We start from the raw sequence: 15365 nt of genomic DNA, 5'->3' as shown, positions 1-15365 counted from the left end.
TTTAACATTTACCTTTGGGGCAAAGTAATGCAAGGTGGTTATTAATAGAACGTCCCATATTTTTCCAAATATGCTACATGTGAACTTTGATTACTGAAAATAATTTATTAATATGGTATTGTTTAGAAAGATTTTAACAAAACAAATAAATGAAAGGAAAATGGGGGAGGGGATTACACAAACCTGGGTTTTAAATTTCTGATGGTCTGTTGGGAACTGTAAAAGCTTCCTGTCAGGCCTGTGCTCTTCTGCAATGTCCTGTTCCCTGGCTGCCTCCTGGGATTGACAGGTGTTGTCTTTTTCACACTACTCTGTTTGCTGATGTAACTGGGCAGTCAGGAAGTTAATTTAATATTACATCCGTTCATTGACTGTCTCTGGCAGCTTGCCTCAGTGCCACAACCCGTGGTTCGAACTGGGAAAATGGATTCAATCTAGATCTCCAGAAGGACGTGTCAGCTGCTCAAGTTTTATATGTATGTAACTGAAAGGAAATGCAGAAACCTGATCTATTGCTTTTCTCTATTGAACATATTGAAGAAAATATAATATCCCTAAATGATTTGTTATGCAGTAGTACTGCAATGTCCAAAATTGTTGCACTCCAAGTTAAAATGACAGGAAACAATGTTAACTGAAATACATAAATACACTGTGCTACATTGTTATCTCATATCTTACAACAAATGATATATACTTCTGCTGAGTGTCCAGCTGACCTTCCAGTTAAAGGGTAGATTTCTATGCTGTTGTCAAGGTTAATCCAATTCTATACATGGGCAAAATTGCCTCCTGATTTCAATGCATTTGGGGAAAGTTCTGCCTATGTGGCACCATATATCTACAATGATAGATTATGACAATGTGCAGAGCTTTTGGTTTGTTAAGCACAGTGTCTGCACTCTAACAATAGGCAGACAATTAATGAGCAGCTTGTGTAATGATGGGAATGGAGCTGTGGTTAGTAGAGGATAGTTGGGATGGTAAGATTCCCCACAGGGCCACTTCATGCTTTTATACCAAAACATAACAATCAACAGAAAACTACCCTTACAGAATGTGTCTTCACAGAAGTGCATAGGAGGTAGCAGTTACTTATAAGAGCTAGCCAGTGCACTCATAATTATGATCGCCAGTTTTCACACTTTTGCTGAGGTAACAACAGTAATTGGACTTCAGAGATAATACATTGTGTAAAATGTCAGGCATGTTTCTGAGAAGTATGTGAATACAACTCTTTCCTTTCTGATGAGTTAATTGGGGAAATTGACAGGGAGAAACCAGAGTTGGCTGAATTAGGCTGAAATGCAGTGGAAATGCCACACTCCCTGATCACCCATGTAGGTAATGTCTGCGTCTCTCTCTGTTGTGGCAACTAGCTCCCAACAGATTTCTTCCCATCATGTCATTAGTATTCTCGGTTTTAAAGAGAATTCAAAGAAAAATTAATAGATTGGGCAGGAAAAGACCAAATGTGGTTAAAGTTATTTATAAATTTTAATTTCCTTAGAATTATACTGCTGGTCTTTAAGTATAATAGCCTGTAGATTAATAGTGTTTCACCATTACATCTCTAACCATCTAACCTATAACATTTTTAACACCACAGGCCTTCTACGTGTCCAATCTTTTCAAACCCAAGATGAAAATCCCCCCTCCACCAGTGAGAAGAGAGATAATTACACCCGTGGACATCATTGACAGGAACAACCATCACGGAATGTGCTAATCACCTTATTTGCAATAAGGAACCAACAACAACAACAGCAACAAAAATCAGAATGGACAGAAGCTGATACAAAAATCAAAAAGTAAAATAGTGACTGCTGAACAGCAAGTTTGCTGCTCTCTAATCTCATCAGACAGTAGAATGTAGGGAGAAAGACATTTTACCCACAGTCCTGTGGGTGTGTACCATAGCAGCATTTCTAATCAAACCACAAAAACCGCACAGAAGACATGAAAACTCCAAGCTTGTGAATTTGTTTTGAACTGGTCAAGGCTGACCACCAATGAATGAATGCATTTGATCAACAAAAGGAAAAAAACTTTATAAATAGTACCATGTGCAAAAACATAATGGTGGCTGCCTCATTGTAAATGAGGACCACGGCAGTAAACTTTCATATTTTATATATAAATATATAAAAAAACTAAAACAAGATAACTATGTAAAATATTATTTCTGAAGCAACTTTTTTTTTAGATATTTTATCCTCTGCAATTAAAACTGTTTATATGTGTTTCGACCTGTGTTATTTACAAAGTGCTGCTTAAAAAATAGCATTGATTTTTTAAAAGAACATATTTTGTATGTAGTCAACTAAAGTATTGTAAGCTTTTGTCTGGGGGGATGGGGAAATGATTTTTGATAAAACTACAGCTAGAACCACTTGCATCAATAATAAACATCACAATAAGTCATTTGTTAGTACTTTATATTTTTATGTTTTTGTAAAAAAAATTCTTTAGCTTCAACTCATTTGTCCTTTGTAGAATTTAAATGTTAACATTTGACTATTTTTCTGATGTAATTAGCTGTATGTTTTGTCTATGCGCTTTTAAAATAAAAACTCCTAATGGAAAATACATTATTGTATAGAATTTCTGACTACTAATTCTTCCAGCCGCCACCCTAACCAAGTCATATTCAATTAAATTAAGTATATATTCATCTTGATGTTATCCTCCTCTGTTGAAGATAGGGGCAATGTAATTTTACTAACTCCATTTAAGTGTTATTTTTATTTGTTTGGGAAAATTAAGCATATAGCTTCCTCTACTTTATGCCAACAATGGACAATGATCTCCTGTTGTAGATTCACGTCTTACTCAGTGTGATATTTCCATTTCTTTAACAGATCCTATTGTGGTATTTAAAGAGAGGGGGAGCATTCATGATGTGCTGGGCAACATTCCTACCTCGAACAACACCACCAGAATAGATTAACTGCTCAATTCTCTCATTGCATTTGTAGATCTTGCTGTGCAAAAATCGGCTACTGTGTTTGCAGTGACTGCTCTTCAACTTTAACTAACAGCTTCACTTGTCTGTGGCTTCACCTCAAGCTCCTGATGTTCAAGGGAACCTTCCCAGTCTACACCACTCGTAGGGGTAGCAAACTAGGAGCTCAAACAGTTAACTAACACAAAAAAGGGCTATGTTGTGAAGAAATAGTTGTTGACAGGTTGAATAGATTATTGGACACCTATTGATGAATATTGTTCTACAAACTAAACATAGCTTGACCGCATTGCTCTCAGTTTATGTTTGTCTTCCATGATGGGTCTTGGGTCATTTTTCTGCTGACAGTTTTATACAAGGGCAAGTTGTTTTTGTTGTTGCATTCTCTAGGATGCAGGTAGCAGTAATGGTGCATGCAAACAAGAGTGAATTGAGGCCCTGTCTTGTTTTGTGCTGCCGGCAATCCTATTAGATGGTTCCTCCATGCCTAAAATTACTGTAAAAGAACAAATGGCTCCAAAAAACACCTTTGTTGCTAATTGTTTGAGATATTTGACAGTGTAAGAAAGGGATGCCAGACTTCGGGCTGAATGACACTAACCTTGAATTTTGGGAGACCCAAGGTTTCATCTTTCCTGAGTCTTTCCATGTTCTCTTACAAAAGAATGTCCATTAAAACAGTCACCCAAGGGAATCCCAGACTTGTAATTTCTGAGGATTTCTCCAGCACAGTCCTATTCCCTTGTATTATTTATTATCATGCAAGCAGTTTTCAGCTGCTGTAAGCTGTTGGACAACATACAGCAGATAGATGTTTGTCTATTGTGATTTGGGATTTCAGACATACTGCTGCCATGGGAGCTGCCAGGTGTATTATAACCTGCTAAAAATAGTACCATTGTTATAAAATTAGATCCTAAGTAGTTAAACACACAGTTCAGGAGAACTGGTAGGTATAGATTAGATTTCACACGGGGCATCCCTAAAGATGCTGAATCAAAGTTAACTTGACATTGTAGTATTTTTTCATACTCATTCCTATTGACTCAACTTTATTCATTTGAACTCAGCAGAATCCTTTACCAAGTTTCTGGTGAATTTTGCTCTTCGGCGTAAATTATCGGTTATTTTATCTTATTAAAAGTTGAGGCTGGAGTTAGATTTTTAAAATAGAATGCTGTCGAAGCAGTCAAAAAGAAACGGGGTAGGCTCAGTAAATCAAGCAAAGCTACAGGGAAAAGAGGTTATAGCCCAGCTGTAACAGAATGCAGAAGAGTTATTAATGGTCTAGAAACTCAGTCTGCCCAAAGCAGACAGCCGTGAGGGAGCACGAGGAAAAATCTGTGCTCCTGAATGTGAGGCCCGAGGTGCCCCACCATTAGGTCTCATTTCCAGTGAGCCAGCAAGCTGCAGAGAGTTACAGACAGATTACCTGCAGTTTGGTTTTACAGTTGGGCTGATATTGTGGTCCTAGTGGCCCTAAAGTAAGTGAAGAATGGATGGGGATGTGGGCAGCTTGGAAGCATTGGTCGGGGTGAAAGGAGGGAGTGGGAGTGGCAGTGACTGGGGTGGGAAAAACAGCTGACAACAGACCACGCTCTTTTAATATGAGGACGAGTATTCCTGCTGTGCCGAATTCCACATTCAGGTAAGTATATTTAAGAAAAGCACCATGTTGGGCAGGGCCTAACAGGTTGTTAGGCTGCTCCCAGCTCTAATTTCCCTGAGAGCAGCCAGCTTGCGGTGGGGGTGAGGTCACAAACAGGTATTAGGCAGCTTAGTTGCACTTGCAAAAGTACCTAGCGCCAGTTTCAGGTGTGCCCGCGCTGTGCCGATATGGTGGGAAGCCCGCTTCCAGCTTGTGCTTTCTCTCCTAGGGGACTTAGGAGGCCCTTTAGTGCAGGTACCGTACAGCCTAACTTCCAATGAAGCTCAATATAAGCTTGAGGGAACAGCATCTGAATGTTTGATTAGGCATTTTCCAGCCTTCCAGACTTAGTGTTGAGTTCAACAATTTCAGGTCATAACCAATGCCTGCTCTTTTGAGATTTTTTTTGCTTTTGGGTGGCTGCTGTTGGTAATGATTCTGCTTTTCCTATTTACACCACCTCCGGACATATCTTTTGTTTCTTTGCTTTGCCCCATTTCCACCTCATTTTGCCTTGCACCACCATCTTTTGTCATTTAATGTCTCCTGCCTTCCAACAGTTCACAGACCTTTCCTTTTATTCCCTAACCTGCATTCCTCTGCTCTGTTCTTGCTTTAAACCTGTTTCAACTCTAACTTTTCCAGAGATGATGAACGGTCACATACCTGAAACGTTAGCTCTGTTTCTCTCCCGATAGATGCTGCCAGCCCTGCTGAGTATTTCCAGGATTTTCTGTTTTTATCTCAAATTCCCAGCATCTGCAGCATTCTGCTTTTGTATTAGAAGTCACCAAATTTGGGCTTTACAAGAATGTAGATCGTTGGAAGGGAAGATATTGTTACATGAACAGTTGTTTAGTTTGAATTGCTGAAGACTGTCCTGATAATGAAGTTGCAGAGGATCTTACATGTTAGAAATTATATCAAAATAAAGATTAGCTGAGCATCACTCGTGTAAATTTTATTGTGCACTCATCTGTATACAAGCACTGTAAAGCAATGATGATTCCCTTTCTGTGTGAATATTTTGCTTAATGTCTATACTTCATAGCACTAAATATTTGCTATCGCTTGTTTCTGTTAGGGAAGCTCCAACAGGTTCAGAGGGTAAAAGACAAAATTGCTATGGTATGATGAGCGGAATGCAAAACTGAAGTTGTCACATAATAGAAATTGGCAGAGTAAGTAATTAATTCCAAGGGAATGATGGTAACTCATTACCCACAGGATTGAATTTCCCAACACTGAAGATGAAAAAGCCAATACACTTACTTGCAAAGGTCCATGAACCATTCAAAGGCCTTTTAAAAGGGCAGCGTCAATACAGTTAAGTCCATCTTTAATATTGTTATCAGTATCTCCCACTGTTTAAATGGTAATTTGAAGAAAACTTATGAAAAAAAATACTTAAACAGCTCTGAGAACATATGCATCCCAGCATGGTGCAGGACAAACAATTTGCATCTTCCAACACAGCTGCTCTGTAATGGAGTTTCCACTACAATCTGTTCTAGAATTTAAGCTTGGGAATTCCCTCCTTAAACATTTCTGCCTCTCTACCAGGCTTTACTCATTTTGGGGCAACCAGTGGTTGTGAAAGATGCTATATAAATGCAAGTCTTTCTTTCTTTAAAATGTTCCCTAAAACCTACCTCTTTGATCAAGCTTTTGGTCATTTTTAAAATATTGATTCAAGGGATGCAGGCAGTGCTGGCTAGACCATCCCTAATTGCCCTTCAGAAGGTGGTGGCAAGCTGCCTCCTTGAACCGCTGCAGTCGTAGGTGTAGGTACACCACAGTACTGTTAGGGTGGGAGTTCCAGGATTTTGACCCAGTGACATTGAAGAAGCGGCGATATATTTCCAAGTCAGGTTGGTGTGTGGTTTGGAGGGAAACTTCCAGATGGTGGTGTTCCAATGTGTCTGCTGCCCTTGTCCTTCTAGATAGTAGCGTTTGTGGGTTTGGAAGGCGCTGCCTAAGGAGCCTTGGTGAGTTCCTGCAGTTCATCTTGTAGATGGTACACACTGCTGCTACTGTGCATTGGTGGTAGTGGGAGTGAATGTTTGTGGATGGGTTGCCAATTAAGTGGGCTGCTTTGTCCTGGATGGTGTTGAGCTTCTTGAGTGTTGTTGGAGCTGCACCCTTCTACGCAAGTGGAAAGTATTCCACCACACTCCTGACTTGTGCCTTGTAGATGGTGGACACGCTTTGGGGAGATAGGAGGTGAGTTACTTGCCACAGGATTCCTAGCATCCGACCTGCTCTTGTAGCCACAGCATTTATATGGCTGGTCCATTTCAGCTTCTGCTCAATGGTAACCCCCAGGATGTTGTTAGAGGGGATTCAGTGATTATAATGCCATTGACTGTTAAGGGGCGATGGTTGGATTCTTTTTTGTTGGAGATGGTCATTGTCTGGCACTTGTGTGGCATGAATGTCGCTTGCCACTTGTCAGCCCAAGCTTGGATATTGTCCAGGTCTTCCTGCATTTGGACATGGACTGCTTCAGTACCTGAGGAGTCACGAATGATGTTGAGCATAATGCAATCATCAGTAAACATTCCCAGTTCTGACCTTATGATGGAAGGAAGGTCATTGATGAAGTAGCTGAAGATGGTTGGGCCGAGGACACTACCCTCAGGAACTCCTGCAGTGATGTCCTGGAGCTGAAATGAATGACCTCCAACAACCGCAACCATCTTCCTTTGTGCTCAGTATGACTCCAACCAGCGGAGAGTTTTCCCCCTGATTCCCATTGACTCCAGTTTTGCTAGGGCTCCTTGATGCCACACTCGATCAAATGCTGCCTTGATGTCAAGGGCAGTCACTCTCATCTCACCTTGGGAGTTCAGCTCTTTTGTCCATGTTTGAACCAAGGCTGTAATGAGGTCAGGAGTTGAATGGCCCTGGCAGAACCCAAACTGGGTGTTAGTGAGCAGGTTATTGCTAAGCAAGTGCTGCTTGATAGCACTGTTGATGACCCCTTCCATTACTTTACTGATGATCGAGAGTAGACTGATGGGTGGTAATTGGCTGGGTTGGATTTGTCCTGCTTTTTGTGCACAGGACATACCTGGGCAATTTTCCATATTGCCAGGTAGATGCCAGTTTTGTAGCTGTACTGGAACAGCTTGGCTAAGGGCACAGCAAGTTCTGGAGCACAAGTCTTCAGTATTATTGCTGGAGGCCCGTTGCCTCTGCACTACCCAGTGCCTTCAGCCATTTCTTGATATCACATGGAGTGAATTGAATTGGTTGGAGATTGGCATCTGTGATGCTGGGGACCTCCGGAGAAGGCCAAGTTAGATCATCCACTCGGCACTTCTGGCTGAAGATTGTAGCAAATGCTTCAGCCTTATCTTTTGCACTGATGTGCTGGGCTCCACCATCATTGAGGATGGGGATATTTGTGGAGCCTCCTCCTCCACTGAGTTGTTTAATTGTCCACCACCATTCACGACTGGATATGGCAAAACTGCAGATCTTAGATCTGATCCGTTGGTTGTGGAATCACTAAGCCCTGTCTATCACCTGCTGCTTATGTTGTTTGGCACACAAGTAGTCCTGTGTTATAGCTTCACCAGGTTGACACCTCATTTTTAGGTATGCCTGGTGCTGCTCCTGGCATGCCCTCCTGCACTCTTCATTGAACCAGGGTTGACCCCCGGCTTGATGGTAATGGTAGAGTGGGGGATATGCCGGACCATGAGGTTATGGATTGTGTTCTAGTACAATTCTGCTGCTGCTGATGGCCCACAGTGCCTCATGGATTCCCAGTCATGAGTTGCTAGATCTGTTTGAAACCTATCCCATTTAGCATGGTGGTAGTGCCACACCACACGATGAAGGGTATCCTCAATGTGAAGGCGGGACTTTGTCTCCACAACGACTGTGTGGTGGTCATTCCTACTGATACTGTCATGGACAGATGCATCTGCGGCAGGAAGGTTGGTGAGTATGAAGGTCAAGTATGTTTTTCCTTCTTGTTGGTTCCCTCACCACCTGCCGCAGATCCTGTCTAGCAGCTATGTCATTTAGGACTCAGTCAGTAGTGGCACTACCGAGCCACTCTTGATGATGGACATTGAAGTCCCCCACCCAGAGTACATTCTGTGCCCTTGCCACCCTCAGTGTTTCCTCCAAGTGGTGTTCAACATGGAGGAGCAGTGATTCATCAGCTGAGGGAGGGCGGTACGTGGTAATCAGCAGGAGGTTTCCTTGCCCATGTTTGACCTGATGCCATGAGACTTCATGGGGTTTGGAGTCGATATTGAGGACTCCCAGGGCAACTCCCTCCCCACTGCACCACCACCTCTGCTGGGCCTGTCCTGCCTGTGGGATAGGACATACCCAGGGGTGGTGATGGTCTTGTCTGGGACATTATCTGTAAGTTATGATCTTTAAAGTTCAACCAAGAGCTGTGCAGACCTTGAATAACCAGGACCTAGGGCGGAATTGTCCCAGGTTTGCAGTAAGTGTGATAACGGGGATGAAAAATGTTGTTTTACCTGCTGGCCATGATGTCAATGATGCACTGGCGTGTTGTCAATAAGGGGTGTGCGAGGAGACAGGTGACTACGCTTGAGTGAGACGGAGACTGAGTAGTGATTTAGGTAAATGTAGGAATTTGGTGCCTGGCGGAAAGAGGTGTAGTATACATAAGAATTATTCAAAGTTAATTAAGAAAATAATTAAATTAAGCTAACTAAACATCGATAACTTACAGATAATGTCCCAGACAAGACCATCACCATCCCTGGATATGTCATGTCCCACAGGCAGGACAGGCCCAGCAGAGGTGGTGGTACAGTGGTATACAGTCGGGAGGGAGTTGCCCTGGGAGTACTCAATATCACCAGTTTGTGGCTCAAATTTGCCCGTGAAGCCCTGACTTCAGCGCTTCCTCAGTTCAAGCAACATGTTTAAAGTGCATCAGAGTGCAGCCTACTTCGTGTCTCCAGACCAGGACTGCTCCAGGCAACGGATGGCCCCAAAAGCAAAGAAGATGGCAGCCCCCAAATTTAGTGATACCCCACTGGGGTGCCTGCTGAATGCAGTGGAAGGCCACTGTGATGTCCTCTACTCTAGCCCTGGCTGCACGAGGTCCACCAGAATCACCAAGCTGACCTGGGAGGTGGTCGTAGCGGTGGTCAGTGCCACCGGAGCACAGGGGAGGTCAGCCATCCATTGAAGGAAAAGGATGAATGATCTCATCCGTTCCACCAGAGTAAGTCAATCACCTCATCATTCTCGATTCACACACTCACAAACCCATCACACATTCACAGGGATCTCACACCTCAAGGGACAACACCACTAACTCTCACACACGCCCTCACATCTCCATCAGGCTCATATCCTCTGGAGCTCGCATGCTCATCCCGTCCATGGCTCCGCTCACCACACAAACACTCCACGCAGTGCCATGTGTCCTGCTCACACTCTCTCCATCAGTTTCATGCAGGAGAAGCTGGCTCACAACAGCAGGGAGAGATCCCAGACTGGGGGTAGATTAGCCCACATCAGGCCCTTACTCACTTTGAGGAGCGTGCCATTGAAATAACTGGTGAGGGCGTGGACCATCCCTGTGGCAAGGGCGAGGTTGGCGGCGAATGCCCTCGTGAGGATCCTACACCACATCATCCCTCTCTCAATGCAACTGTAGGTGCTCTCTGTCCTGCTTTTGACCCTGCTGCCATGCACTAACTATCTCTGCTTTCGTTCACGGGGAGCTCTGCCAAGCGAGCCAGTCCCTCAGCTCCATCCAGGTCCTCACCTCCAGCCAAGAGGACACTTCCTTCATTGAAGAGCTGGAAATAAGTAGCCTGGAAGACCCATCACAGTGCTTATCCACACCCTCCACCAGCGCAGAGACATACACCTAGGTGGGACCTAGATCTAGAGCTGGCTCAGATTCACAATCTGTGGTCACCATGCAGACACATGTCCAGAGCAGGAGGAGGCAGGTTCAGCCGAGCTCTCTGGCACTCAGGGGACTGCTGGGGAACAGGTATCTATAAGGTCCAAGTCAGATGATGATCCTCTGGACTCCGTCTTCTGTCTCATTGTGGAGAGTCAGCAGAAGGTGGGGAACATTAGGCAGAGCTGCTGGAAGCCCTCAACTGATTGGCATGCAAGGAGTGCATCCGCCTGCTCTCTGATGAAGTGGTGGCCATATGTGCGCACAATTATATCTCCTTGGGAAGGATGGTGGATGCTATGCAGAATGCAGAGATGTGCGCAGACCTCCACTCCATTGCAGTAGCCATGGGTGAGCTCCTGCAGTGGCAACCCCAGATGGAAATGGGCATCTTGCCATCCCCCCAGGTGCTCCTTCCCCTCAAGGAGTCAGGCTGGAGCCCCCGGATGCCCGAAGGGAGAAGCAGTGGCAGCTGGACACCCCTGGATCATCCACTCAGGAATCTCAGAAGCTGTCCTCTCCCTCCGAATCCTCTTTGCCTGTGACCCCCTCAACCTTGTCCTCTGTCACTGCAGAGGGTGCAGCTGGCCCACAGGAAGACAGCCGAAGCAAGCGGTGGCCCTCAAAGCTTCAGCTCTTCAGAGGACATACGGCGAAGTCATCAGAGGCAAACATTGCACAGGCTGACTGCACTCCTACTGCGGATGTCAGGGCAGCACCTAGAAGAGCTGGTAAACCTAGAAAAGTTAAAAAAATTCTGATCACAATTGGTTGCATGGGTAAACACGTTTTGTCACTTCATAATCCGAAAATATGTTCACTTTCACTGAATAATGTGTAATGTTGTCTTTCAGTTTCAGTGACAAGCTTTGCGAGTCCTCCCGCTGCATCCATTCCCCCCACCAGCAGTTCTGCTACAGGCAGTCAGTCCACAGTGATTTTGTAGGGAGAAGTGTGCGTGGCAGGGCCTTTCGGAGCCTCACACAAGCACTCTCCCAAGGACGGGAAGCCTTTATCCATCATACTCATCTCACTGAATTGAGCTTTATCAATGCTGCCTGCTGAGGTTCTCCTTCAGTTGTCCATCTGAGCTGACCTGCATCTCCGTCCACCCACTGATCACACTCCCATACAGCACCTGTGCCTGTCCAACACGAGACTCCGCTCACTTTTGATTTTGACAACCATGGTAGTAGTGAAGTATACTGTTACCTCCCCCATCCTTTACCCTCCCTCAGTCACCCATGTCCTTTCCCCCATTACTGTTGACCCATTGGGCATCACCTTCCACCTCCCCATTGTCACCTACCAACCTGAACCCTTGCCTTTCCAGGGTGTCCAGGTGAACATGTGCATTCCCTACCTGCCTAAGAATCCCACCCCCATCCACATTGACCTCCCCAACCTCCTCCTTCCCATCCCCAAGGTCTGCCTTTGCCTCTGGGTCCCCACCAACCACCCTCGCCGCCCCTTCTATTGCTACCATCGCACCCTCACCCTCCTGCCCTCTGCCATGGCTCCCTCTGCCCCCTCTGCCCACTCTCATACTCACCATTCCCTCCCATCATGCCCACCCTCAGTTCGCTCCCCAGGTGGCAGTCATTGACTCCAAAGACCACTCCCTTACATGTTCACCTTATTCCCTCCTCCACCCTTGCTCCCTCCTTCCCTTGGACACCATCCCCCCCACCTCCGAACTCCTTCCTCACTCTGAACTCCTTACCTTACACCTTCCTCCTACCTTACTCTTACCTCCCCACGCTGTATTCTTCCCCATTACACCCTCCTACCTCCATACACCCTCCTCCCCACTCCCAACCTCACCCACCCCAGCACCTTCGTTCCCCACCCCACTTCATCCCCTGAAAACTTTCTCTGCTCCCTCCCAACCTCAGCCCCTATCCCTGGTACATATTCCTCTCCTAGTCAAACCTAGCCCTTCCTCCCCCACCTCCCCCTGCCCCCGGTACATTTTCCTTTTCCACACAGCTAGACCTTCCTCTCCTCTTCCTCCCTCGCCAATCAGCCATAGCAGCCCATGACCAAGACTGCAACATTCTGAAGCAGACCCGAAGCATCAACGGAGACCTCCCATCTTCTGTGAACTGCTTGGGGGGGGAGTCATGTCCATGAGGATCCACCCAACATGTGATACACGTGTTCCTCCAGGGTCTGGTAGCTGTAGGGCTCCCAGCATCATCTTCTCCTCAGATGTCCATGATCTGAGCAAGGCCCTAACAGTCAGTCCCAACTTCTGCACGTTCACTTGTCCAGACGTGTTCTGGGCCGATGTGTTTTCCCGCTGTGTAACGGTAAAGCGGGTGTGGCGGGATTAGCGGGATGCAAATCGGGTTCACGCAGGCCTCCAGTGGGATTTCCATCATGGCAGACCGGATACTATCCAATGCTCCCATTGTGCTTTCACGCTGGTGCGAAACTGATTTCTGCCTCTCACGCCGAATTGTACTCCCCCACCCGCCATGACACCTGCCGCCAACGAGACCAGACGATTCCACCCGTTGAAGCAGCAGCAGGTAGTTGAGGGGGGAAATGGTTCTCAACATTCAAAAATATCAATGCTCTTTAGTTTTAATATCAACAGTAGTGATGTAGCCAGTAATTCATAACCTGACTTTCTCCCTTGACTACCAACATTCCTAAATGTGATTCATTCATATAAAATTGCACTCTGCGCTATTTTAACGGAGACTTTCATCTGTGAAAAATGAATAGAGGGTCACAATGATAAGTATTTGCATTCCATTACCACATAGAATTAGAAGTTCTTATTTCCAAATAAAATTGAGCTGGCAGTGTCTGGCACAAATACCTCTTTAAACACTTAGAAAACTTGAAGCTTTTGTATTAAAATTAAGACTGAGGCCCCATAATTTGCATGGGATCTACTGATTTCCCATTGTGACTTTGGAAGAATACCAGATGAACTCCAAAAGAAATGGGAGATCCTGTTACTTAGGTCTTTATTGCTTCTGTGCTCCTTACAAGGCACACAACAAGCCAGGATCTGGGACACCATAAGGCAGGAACTTCTGTTCCTGACCATGGATGGTGACCTGGTGCATTACTGGTGGCTGGTAGAGAGAGATGAGACTTACTCAGCCTTTACAAAGGTGAATGTGCGCCTTACTGGTCAGGTGCAAGCCTGACAAGTGGAAAAGGATGGCATTTTAAACATTTCTGCATTAGCTTCCTTACTTAGGGTGACAGAAAGGGGGAGGGGTGGGTGGCTGATTGAAGTAGTGGCAGGGTCTGAGGTCAGTTGGATGCCTCAGTTTACAAAATTAAAGGGCCGGTGGGCATTGAAGTATCGCATGTGACCCTTCGGGAGTCCTATGCAATAAGCTGTCCTTCCAATGATCCCACTAACCCTGTTGGAGGTCAGTGTTGGGGGTATCTATGGGCATGATCCTTTGCAACCAATAGGATTTCAACTTGTGGAATTTTAGACATTCCAAGAATTCTTTTTTAAAATTCATTTCTTATTATCTTGTTTCCTTGAATTATTACATTATCCTACTAATGCGCATAATATTAGCCTGGATTCTGCAGTCAGTGGTGAAGGAAGGGTGCTTACCACTGATCTCAAAGAAAACTGTTGCAGTCTCTGTGGTGAGAGTTCCCCCTTTCCCGAAGGCAGTTTAAATCTGGCACTAAGCTAAGGAGATGTCTTGGCACAGAGCAACAAAGCTGTCAATAAGCAGGTAGGTTACCAATCATATTGAAGTAATCACGCACAGCAAACAAGGAACTTAAAAGCACTTAAAATCCTTCCTTCCCTTTTAATTTAAATTTTCAGATCAACAAGCAAAAATAAAGGTCATCTGATTTTTAAAGAAAAAAATAATTTTTTTATGTTTTAAAAAATATTTTATCATTGTGAGAAGTTGACACACCACAAATATAAAATAAGCCCACCAGTGCCTGTGAGGGTGATTAACAGTAAATAGGAACTAATTGCACCATTTAAAACCTGATTGCCCCTCATTCAACAAGGTGGATCTTTTCCCAAGATTTTTTTTTACAGTGAGACTAACAGGGTAGAAATGGAAATTCTTTTCAAATCATGATTGCAAGGGAGATTGCACTTGTGGGCACCTCTGTAGCTCATCCTATGGAGAACATAGACTCATTGACAGCAACTTCTGGATCTCCACGTTATTCTGCGCATGTCCAAATTCCTGAAGTTGCTGTCAGTTTCAGTGGAGCAATGATTGCAAACTCTGACAGCTTTGCCGTTGTTAGCACAGCAAAATCTGGGCCATTATCCTCAGGGCTCTCATTGTCAGAGCAAGAGGGAGAGAGAGAGTTTTTGTGCATTGTGAAGACTGCAGCTCCATATCGCTAACCTAAACCTTGTGTACCTTCCAAAGGCAATCGACTATGGTATGTTGTATTCCCCTTTTTTGAATGATCTCGTAACTCTTGGGTGGCTGAAAAATGCACATCAAATAGTATCAAGAATTCCAGCCCCCTCCTCTATACAACACTCATGCTATTGTTTCTTTGCAATGATGGGTTCCAATCCAAAGCAGGAGGACATGACTATCTTGGACTAGTTATTATGATGAACAATATAGGAACAAGTTCAATTACAATATGTACTTGACCAGAGATATTCAGGTTACGATGAGAAGGAAAAGAGAGGCTTTTAGCAGGTACAAGGGAAGCAAATCAGCAGAGGCATTAGTGGAGTACAGACAGTGCACGGTGGAGCTTAAGAAAGCAATTAGGAGAGCAAAGAGGGGATATGAGAAAGCTCTGGCTGGTAAAAGTAGGGAAAATCCCAAGATATTCTATAAGTATATCAATGG

General features: G+C 44.7%; 1 protein-coding gene across 2 annotated transcripts in view; it reads left to right on the top strand.

The window, feature by feature from the left end:
* plpp3 (phospholipid phosphatase 3) overlaps positions 1 to 2591 on the top strand; it is a 146666-nt gene extending 144075 nt beyond the window's left edge. For both annotated transcript variants that reach the window (XM_078561038.1, XM_078561037.1), the window contains exon 6: positions 1610 to 2591. In XM_078561038.1, coding sequence (XP_078417164.1) covers positions 1610 to 1729 — 120 coding nt within the window. In that variant the 3' untranslated portion in view covers positions 1730 to 2591. The remainder of the gene's footprint in view (positions 1 to 1609) is intronic.
* The last annotated feature ends 12774 nt before the right edge of the window (positions 2592 to 15365 follow it).

This window comes from Cetorhinus maximus, chromosome 17 (assembly GCF_964194155.1).
Source record: "Cetorhinus maximus chromosome 17, sCetMax3.hap1.1, whole genome shotgun sequence".
Lineage (NCBI taxonomy): Eukaryota > Metazoa > Chordata > Chondrichthyes > Lamniformes > Cetorhinidae > Cetorhinus > Cetorhinus maximus.
This window is presented reverse-complemented; position numbering and strand designations above follow the sequence as displayed.